Source organism: Osmerus mordax, chromosome 28 (assembly GCF_038355195.1).
Source record: "Osmerus mordax isolate fOsmMor3 chromosome 28, fOsmMor3.pri, whole genome shotgun sequence".
Classification (NCBI taxonomy): Eukaryota; Metazoa; Chordata; class Actinopteri; order Osmeriformes; family Osmeridae; genus Osmerus; species Osmerus mordax.
The window spans coordinates 2483004-2493003 of NC_090077.1; the positions used below are offsets into that span (position 1 = coordinate 2483004).

The 10000-nt window shown below is 56.0% G+C and overlaps 1 protein-coding gene across 1 annotated transcript in view; it reads left to right on the plus strand.

Annotated features, from left to right (window-relative positions):
* LOC136937823 (nuclear receptor corepressor 2-like) overlaps positions 1-10000 on the plus strand; it is a 27991-nt gene that overhangs the window by 656 nt on the left and 17335 nt on the right. Inside the window, 7 exon segments of the mRNA XM_067230940.1 lie at positions 1479-1541; positions 6799-6941; positions 7084-7204; positions 7207-7221; positions 8398-8510; positions 8512-8798; positions 9879-9999. Of these exon segments, the coding sequence (XP_067087041.1) occupies positions 1479-1541; positions 6799-6941; positions 7084-7204; positions 7207-7221; positions 8398-8510; positions 8512-8798; positions 9879-9999 (863 nt within the window).

Below are 10000 nucleotides of genomic sequence, written 5' to 3' on the forward strand. Positions count from 1 at the left end.
CTGGAACGCCGTCTATGACCCTGTCTACCCTGTCTACACCACTGTCTATATCACCGTCTACACCACTGTCTATATCACCGTCTATATCACTGTCTACACCACAGTCTATATCACTGTCTACACCACTGTCTACACCACTGTCTACACCACTGTCTACACCACTGTCTACACCACTGTCTACACCACTGTCTATATCACCGTCTATATCACCGTCTATATACGTAACTGTCCACAGCACTGTCTTTATCCCTGTGCACGACTGTCTACATCTCAGCTGCTCCCCGCTTACTGTGAGGGCTACTCTCACCTCCCCATGCAACACCGAGCTGTGCTGTCCTACCACACCACCAGGGTGCGCTGTTACACTCTGTCCCACAGTCACGACAGGCCCTCGCGCCAAACTCACATGTCTGGAGACACTTGCAGCATTCAGTGTCTAAAAGCCCTCATTTAGATTTACATCTCTCCTTTATAATAATACTTTTTTGAGGGGGATTACTTTTCTTGCTCTGCTATTCTACAGGTTGTGATCTCTACCTCATTTTTATATGAAATTCAAGAAGTTCAAGAATGTAAAAAGTAGAATTACCATCCCAATGCTATCCTACCACAGTCAAAAACGGTCATATTTAACGGCAAGATTTGCAATAAGTCAGCAATGGCCCGGTTCTGTATTTGCTTTGCAGTGACAAGTCAGCCACACAAACACACCCACCCACACACACGCACCAGCTGCAGGGTGTGGAAGGGATTTTGATGTTTCAGCACTTCTTGAGTGTGTGTGTGTGCGTGCTGCGGTTCCTCCCACTCCTGCTGCAGCCGTGAGCCCCGGTCGCAGGGAATCCCCAGGTGGCTCAGGGCCTGAGGGGCTTTCAGCTCTCCTCCTGCTCCTCCTGCTCCCCCCGGCCTGGCCCGCTGTGCCCTTCACGGCCCACCAGAGGACGACTCACCTCTCCTGTCCTCTGGCGGGCCGGGCTGCCCAGGCCCGGGGCAGAGCGCCACACAGGCCTCTAGTGTACCCTGGGAGAACAGCCCGTCGTTATGTCTAGAATCATTAACCCACTTTCTCCGGGCTTCCTGCTTCCTACTTGTAAAACAAACAGCCCCTGACGACGGGCTGTGTGTGTGTGTGTACGCCTCCTGAGCATGGCAGTGCAGGCAGCCCTGCCCTCCTACCCACTCTCTCTCTCTCTCTCTCTCTCTCTCTATCTCTCTCTCTCTCTCCTCTCTTCTCTCTCTCCTTTCTCTGTTTTCTGTTTCCCTCCCTCTCTCCCTCCCCCTCTGTGTTAGTTCCCTCTCGTGCACTCTTGTCTCTGACTATCTCTCGCGGGCGCTCACAGCACGCGCTCTCTCCCTCTCGCTCTCTCACTCTCCCTCTCTCTCGCTCTCTCCCTCTCTCTCTCTCTGTCTCTGCCTGTGTCGCTCGACCCGGTACTGCCCTCCCTAACGTGGTGCTTCTCCTTTTTTTCTTCTTTCAGCCAATCTGGAGATGAATGAGAGCTCACGCTGGACTGAGGATGAGATGGAAACTGCCAAAAAAGGTAACGAGAGAAAAGGGGGGGGCGGGAAGTTTGCAAATACGTTGTTTTTTTGGATCGAAAACATAAAAAAAAGGTTGCAAAAATGCAGCCGCCGTCGATTTTGTTTCATAGAAAGATTCCAGCCTGTAAACTCTGCTGTGTTTTCTAGAAAGAGGTGACATGTGCATGTGGCCGTGACTTCCTGTTCTCTGGTGTGCAGCCATGTGCTGGCCCCCGTCTTCCTGTCTGTCTGTCTGTCTGTCTGACTCACTGCCTGTCTGTCTGACTCACTGCCTGTCTGTTTCTGTCTGCCTGTCTCTTCCTGCTGTCTGTCTGACTCACTGCTGTCTGACTTACTGTCTGTCTATCCGCCTGTGTGTCTTCCTACCTGACTCTCTGTCTGTCGGCAGACAGCTAGACAGCTAGACAGCTACCTTTACGCCTGTGTAAAAACCCTTCTGTCTGCATTATCAGCCACGCCGACCACCTCCGTCATTAACAAGCCTGTTTATGGCCTCAGTCTGAAGATTACCCTGGGGTCCTTCCCGCCTGCCTATAGGTGGCCGGGACTCTGCCTGTTTGCTGAGGGCTGCTGCGTTTCACAGTGCCCTGCTGACCTCTCAAGTCAATGATTGAATGACCTCCACCCCCTGGGGGGGGGGGGGGGGGCTCCAGCTGTGACCCCTCCCCCTCTGGACAGGACTCTCCCATGGCTGCGTGCGGGGCTCTGGATTAGGGATTGGTGTCCGGGGGATTAATGCAAATTGACGAGGATGTGTCTGTCTGTAGTGAGGGCACAGCTTGTTGTAGTCAGAACTGAGCCCAGAGTCACTGTTGCCCTCAGATGCCCTCATGTGAACTCTGTCTGCATGTTGGCGGTTGTAGTACTCGCATGTGTGAAATTGTAGATCTTACTGTGAACACACTGCTACCTAGCGTGCTGCCCACGACCAATCACAGTTTCACTTTGAGTCAATTTGTTCTGCGGACAGTTTTTCATGACACATCGTAAAAGGCTGTGTGTGTGTGTGTGTGTGTGTGTGTGAGAGAGAGAGACTCTCGGTTCTGCGTCTAGCTAATCTCCCCGGGCCTCCTGGTGATCCACGCTAGCAGGGCAGAGCCCAGTGTTTTTACCAGCCGGAGGGAGGAGGAGAGGGCTGGCCTGCCAGAGGGCTTTGAACCTCCGTCTCCTGGCCCGTTCCTCCCCCAGTGGTCAGGCTGGGAGGGGGGTTGTGTTGATGGCTGGTGCTGGCCCTTGAACATGGACCTGCGTAGTTAATCCCGGTTAATGTCTGCCCCCAGCCACAGAGAGGAGGGGGGGAGGGGCGGGGGATGGGTCAGACCCCCACCCCCCCACCCCGCCCCCGCCTGCATAGCTGTAGCCACCCTTTCTCATGAGCCAGTAACCACGGTGATACCCCTGCCTGCCAAAAGGGGTTCCCTGTTAGCCCTACACGCTAGACTCACTGGCTCATCTAAACACACAAACACACACACACACACACAGCCCAAACTAGCCTACCCCTCCCCCCTGCTTGCCTTAAATGCCGTGGCCACGGTGCACACGTCCAGAACGCCGACCCGTGTATGTCTTGCATGTACCCGTAAGAGGCTTATGTCATGTCCCTATGCTAATGTGTTTAACTCTGCTGGGCTAAGAAGATCCCTATGGTTGAATATGCAGCACCTGGCATGCTGCAGCGTTCTAGGCAGAGGCACAACTCGTCCAGGGCGGGCATGGCTCTGTCTACTCCAAGGGATCACCCCTGCTCTGCTCTGCTCAGACATACACACACACGTCCAACAAGGGATGGCCCAGCTCTGCAAAGGCTGTCTCTCCTCTCCCTCTCTCACGCTCACACTCTCTCCCTCCCTCCCTCCCTCCTCCCTCCCTCCCTCTCTCTCTCTCTCTCTCTCTCTCTCTCTCTCTCTCTCTCTCTCACCCCACTCCAATGCACCCCCACCTCCCTCCCTTGCGCTTGTGTGAGGAAGTTGTGGGTGCTCGTGCGCTACTGCGAGTGTGCGCGCTGGTGCGAGAGTGCGTGCGGAAACTCTGAGGGTGCGCGCGTGCACTTCCAGCGTGCGCGCGTTACCGCGAGACGGCGCGTGGGTCGCGAAGGCGGGCGGGGCTCCCACTGAGCAGGACTAGCACGAGCGATCAGCGAAGCCTGGAAGGTCTCGGTGCTCCTTGGCTCTTGTTTACGTAAGGGTCTGTAATCTGCTGGGCTTTGCCTGGGTACAGGCAGCTGGGTAATCACCTCAGGGCCCCGCCAAACGTACAGTGCGAGCTCATTTAAAGAGACAGGGAGGAAAGTAGGAGAGGATCTGGCCCAGGGCTTTGGAGGACTCCCCTCCTCCTCCCCTCCTTTGGGCACCCTGTCAGTGTGTTGAGAGGAGATGGCGTAGGCCCAGGTTGGCATGAGCTGTGGAAGGATTTGGCATGCGTCCCTCTTCTCCACCCCCCACCCCCCCCTCTTCTTTTCTCTCTCTTGCCCTCTCTCCGTGTTGTTAGAGACTGGAGAGGGGTCACATTCAAGATGAAAAGCAGGTCAGTCAGGAAAAATGTGAAAGCCTTTATGCTTTCTCATGGTATCAACATCAACTCCTTTCCTCTCTCTCTCTCTCGTTCTCTCTCTCTCTCGCTCTGTCTGTCTCTCTCTCTCGTTCTCTCATTGTCCCTGTTGCTGGGTCGTTCTCTCTTACTTGCTCTCATTCTCTGTCTCTGTGTGTTGCTGGCTCGCCCCCTCCCCTCTCTCTCCTCTCTGTTTACCCTCAAACGGGCTGTGTGTGTGCGTCCTTGTGAGTATTAGCGAGAGACAGACAGAGCGAGAGAGAGAGCGAGAGAGTGTGTGTGTGTGTGTAGCCCTGCCTGCTGGCAGAGTGAGAGCTGGGGAGGGGGAGGGACGGACGGAGGGAGGGAGAGGGAAAAAAAGAGAGAGAGATAGAGGAGAGATCAGATGAGGGAGAGAGAGGCTCGAGCACGTAGCGCCGCCCAACAGTCCCACTTTCCTGTGAAAGTCCTCTCAGCCGGCCGCCATCGGGGAAAGACAGAGCTCAGAGGAGAAGACTCGCCCTCACGGAAAAGGAGGGAGAGACGGGGAGAGAGGAGGAGAGGGGGAAAGAGAGAGGGAGAGAGAGAGGGAAAGAGAGAGGGAGAGAGAGCGGGGAGAGCAAGGAGCATGTGCTGCTTGGAGCAGGTCAACCTGACACCGGCTCAAATATCGGAGCAGGAGGAGGAGGGGTGCGGAGGCTGAGCTCGTCTTGTTTATCTTCCCCGGCCCTTTCTGGATCGACTCGCCGGGTCTGGACAGCTCCCGCTTACGTCTCTCTCCGGAGAGATCTCCTCCGTCCATGAAGGCAGCGTGACACGCCCGCTGCGGGAGGTGACGGCCGCGAGTGACAGGCACGTGAGGACAAAGCAGCCACTCTCACTCGGGCCCCGGCCAGGTGTTGATTGGTTCAGCGGGGGTGGGGGTTGGGGGGGAGGGGCTAGCGGAATTGGAGGCTCCTGATTGGGCGCTGCGGTTACCACCTGCTCGGTCAGAGGAGCAGCTGATTGGGTGAGGGCTCCCCAGGCTGGGCACCTGAGGCTGGGGATTGTTCCTGTGTGCTCCTGTTCACCTGAATGGGCCTGGATCTAGTTTTTTTTTTGTGTTTTTTTTTTCTGTCGTAACAGAGTGACCCTTGACTGGCGGTGAATGAATAGCGGTGTTATTGCTTCAGGGTCATCAGGTACAGGGAAGTGTGTCTAGTTGGGTTTTATTGTATGTTGGCGTGACTGTTATTGCAATGTGCCTGGCTGGACTTGTGTGCTATGCAACTCCCTCCCTCCCCCCCCCCCTCCCCAAGGCTGTTAAAGGTTAATAGGTGTTGGTCACGTGCTCCTCTTGTCAGGCCTCCTGCCCCCCCCCCCCCCCCCCCTCTCTCTCTCTCTCTCTGTGAGAGGTGTTCCTTGCCTGCCGTGCCTCGTATGAATATTTCAAGTGCAAACACACGGCCTGCTTTAAACACTTGGGCAGGTTGCATTACATCAGCAGCCCCTGAGAGCCCCAGGGGGCTGGGGAGGTGTGCGTTTGTGTGTTTAGGGGGCCGGGAAGCAGAGATGACACGACCCCTCGGTCTCTCTCACGGCCCTGGCTCCTCGGACGGCAGATGAAGTATGTGTCGCATATGTCGTTCTTCAGCGGAATGGATTCTATTTTTAATGTGCCGGGCGGTCCGAGATGGGAGCTCATGAGCTTTCCCGGAGCTGTGTCACCGCCCCCGTCGTTCCCCCGTTCCCTGTAAGGGGATGAGATGTGTGGGGGGGGGGGGTGAACCTGTGTCCAGGGTGGTCCCGGAAGGGCTGGGCTCCACGCTCGCTGATAACCCGAGTTCCCAGGAGCATGCGTCTGGTTGCCAGGGGCGGTGAGGCCGGCACAGGAGGCGAGGGGGAGGCGAGGGGGAGGCGAGGGGGAGGCGAGGGGGAGGCGAGGGGGAGGCGAGGGGGAGGCGAGGGGGAGGCGAGGGGGAGGCGAGGGGGGCGTCGTGAGCTCCTCACAGCGCTGGCTGTTAATGAGCTGAGCTGGACTGGAGACTCTGGGGGGGAAACGCTCAAACACTCTCCCCTCTCTCTGTCATTTTTTCTCTCTCTTTTTTTCCCCTCTTTCTCTTTTTCTCTGTCTCCCTCCTACTCCCTTTCTCCGTCACTCCCCAACTCCCCCCCCCCCGCCCCTCTCTCTGTTTCTCTCTCTCTCACAGAGATTTCTCTCCCTCTCTCACACACACACGCAGGCACGCACACACGGTGGCGGTGTGTGTCCCGTGACAGGTTGATCTATCCCAGCGTCGGCTCAGCGGAGCGTCCAGACTCTTGTGTAAGGGCCCTATCATGTGGCTCACTGGGTGAAAGGACCGGCGCTTCCCAGAACTGGGTCACATCAAAGTTGGGATAGAATATGACACAGAGTGACCCCAGTGGTGAGAGTCGGTGGATGTCATAAGCTGGAGTGACAGGCCAGAGAGGCCCCCCCCCCCCCCCCCCCCCTGGCCCTGCGCCCTAGCGCTGCAGGGAAACCAGAGCGCTGGTGTTGTGGAGGGGTAGTAACTGCGTTTCAACAGAACTGCGGAGCTGGGTGCACACCCTGTCATATAGATGTGTATTGACAGATGGCGATTCCTGTGGAAAAACCCACCCGAGACGTGCTTGTTCTGCTCACAGCGCCTTTTAACCTCTCTCTCTCTTCTTCTCTCTTTCCCTTTCCGTCTCTCTCTCTCCTCCTCTCTCTCTCACCACCAGGCCTTCTCCAGTATGGTAGGAATTGGTCTGCCATCGCCAAGATGGTGGGCTCCAAAACGGTGTCCCAGTGCAAGAACTTCTACTTCAACTACAAGAAGAGACAGAAACTGGACGAGATTCTGCAGCAGCATAAATTGAAGTCGGTGAGTATCGCCTTCCGGTCCTCCTGCCGTCGCCACCCGCATCCCGAGATCCCCTCGGAGCACATCAAACGTGCTCACACATGCTGTCCTCCCTGAGGTCCGTGGCCAGCCTGCAGTACTTAGGGTGTTTGTTTTGCCCTAGGAGAAAGAGCGTAAGGCGCGGCGCAAGGGCAAAGCCCTGCAGAGCGAGGAGGCCAGCGCTCCGTCTGCGGCCGAGGAGGAGGAGATGGAGGGCTCCGGGGCCAGCGGCAACGAGGAGGAGGCCCCGAGGATGGAGAGGGTAGGGAGGCCCTGCACACACACACACACACACACACACAGAGACACAGAGACACACACAGAGACACAGAGAGAGAGAGACACACAGAGAGTGAGACACACACACACACACATGCACAGAGAGACACACAGAGACACACACACACACACACACACAGAAAGAGAGAGAGACACACAAGAGAGAGAGACACACACATACACAGAGAGACACACAGAGACAAACACACACACAGAAAGAGAGAGAGACACACAGAGAGACACACACACACACATACACAGAGAGACATACAGAGACAAACACACACACAGAAAGAGAGAGAGAGAGACACACAGAGAGACACACACACACATACACAGAGATACATACAGACACACACACACACACAAACATCACTCTTCTTAAGCGTCCCCAGACTACATGCTACACACTGCTCATGTGGAGATTGATGATGTTTTTTGTGGAATGAAATTGCAGGAATTCAGTGTGACTCAGTACAAAGAACTGGTTGCCGTACGGAGAATCTGTTATGAACTTATGAATTAGCTGCTTTCAATGCAGTCTGGATATTTATTCCAATTGAAATCTTCCGTTATTTAGTTTCAAATATGTTGCACATTCTCTCTCAAAACTCCCAATTGTTCAAACGCTTTGACATGTGTCTTTGTAACATGCTCCTTGCTGTTAGCAGTACATTACCTGTTGCGAGGTGTGAAAAGTTTGGGCGGCCAAACGTCATTAACATGGGAAGGCTGTTTAGCTGTCTCCAGTGTTAGTGTAGAGTCATGTTCCACAGTGACACACACAATAGAAGCCTGAGAATCCTGCTGGAGTTTGTTGATGTTCCTCCAGAGTCTCCGTTTCCACAATGGCACCGAGCTTCCCTGGGGGGGTTTGCTCCATCATCACAGTTGGTTTTGTGTTCTTCCCTATTGTACGGTGAAACCTGATTAGGTGGAAAAGTGGCACTTTGATAAATCTGGTTACCAGAGAGCGAGGTGGAGGGGCGGAGGGGGGTTACAGAGAAGCTAAACAGGACAAGAGGACGTAACATGATGTGCGATACTGTCCCAGCGAGCCACAGTAACTCATCTGATCTGTGCTGCCCCCCCCCCCTCTCTCTCTTTCTCTCTCCCTCTCTGTCTCTCTCTCTCTTCTCGTGCTCTCTCTTCCTTCCAGGAGCAGCCAACAACAGCTCGGACACCGAGAGCCTGCCCTCGCCGCGCTCGTCCGAGGACAGCAAGGCCAAGGAGGAGGGGGGCCCCGGCCGCGCCAAGGGGGCCTCCGGCAGCGGGGACAAGGGGGGCCTCGTCCTCCGACACGGCCCAGGGAGGGGACGAGGACAAGCCCGCCGGGGGGGCGGACGCGGACGGCGCCGTCATCAAGCAGGAGGTGAAGACGGAGGCGTGCGAGGGGCGCAAGGAGCCGCCCGGCGAGGCCGCCGCCGAGGAGGGCAAGAGCTCCGGGAAGAGCTCCAAGAGGGAGCACGGGCCCAAGACGGGCTCCAACGGGGACAGCGACTCCAGCGCCACCTGCAGCGCCGACGAGGTGGAGGAGTCGGACGCCACGGAGAAGAACAGGTGAGGGGGAGGGGGACTAGGGGCTGGAGAGAGGGGGGGGGGACTTGGGGCCCCAGGAGAGAGTGAGGGGGAGGAGGGCAGGGGGCCAGGGGAGGGGGGGGAGGGGGTTCAGGAGAGGGTGAGCAGGGAGGATTGACAGAGCTAAGAGGTGGAAGTAAGCTGGCTGCAGTGGGCCGTCTCGTGGAGTCCCAGAGTGCCCTACATTTGGATCCCGGCTCTCTGAGGAGGACTGAAGGAGGGCTAACGCCCATCAGGGTTGCCCTTATATGGCAAGTCATTTGTCCATGAGGGGAAACACAATGGCATTCACAACTACGACAGCAACTGCCTTTTGTGTCTCCTGAATGTGTGTGCGTGTGCAGGTGGTTGCAGACCCAGTGTGTGTTTGTGTGTGTGTGTGTGTGTGTGTGTGTGTGTGTGTGTGTGTGTGTGTGTGTCACTGCAGGGCTGACGGCTTGGGGGAGTGGTGATGGGCTCGCTGGGTATTTGTTCAGTTTTTTCCATGACAGCAGACAGCATGTATTGGCAGGGCTTGGGGAAATGTTTCCCTCTCTGCCAAAGCAAACAGAGAGTGTGTGCGTGCCTGTGTGTGTGTGTGTGTCTGTCTGTGTGTGTGCCTGTATCTCTTCTGCATGTGCTGTGTGTGTGTGTGTGTGTGTGTGTGTGAGCGTCGTCTGAGAGTGGGGGAAGGGTGGTTAAGATAGAGGGATGGAAACCCAATCAGAACCTCTGCTCTCTGTGTTTTCCTAGTGTGTGCTTGTGCCCAGGGTCAGTCTGTGTTTATGGGGAGAGTAAATAAGAGGAGCCTGGCGGTGGTCATATTAAGGAATGTGTGGTCCATCCATTGGCAGGACACCGAACGGAGAACTCTGTGTTCTAGTTACCTTTCTCTTTCCTTCTCTCTCTCTCTCTTCTTCTTTTTAATCTATCCTCCTCCCCCCCCTCTCTGTCTCTCTCTCCCTCCCTCCCTCCCCTTCTCTCTCTCTCTCTCTCTCTCTCTCTCTCTATCGCTCTCTCTCTCTCCGTCTCTGTCTCTCTCTCTCTCTCTCTCTCTCTCTCTCTCTCTCTCTCTCTCTGCAGGATGACATCTCCCAGACCCAGCCTGCTCAACTATGCTCATGATGGAGTCATTTCCTCCCCGCTGCAGAAGCCCCTGGACCTGAAGCAGCTCAAACAGAGGGCTGCTGCCATCCCACCTATCG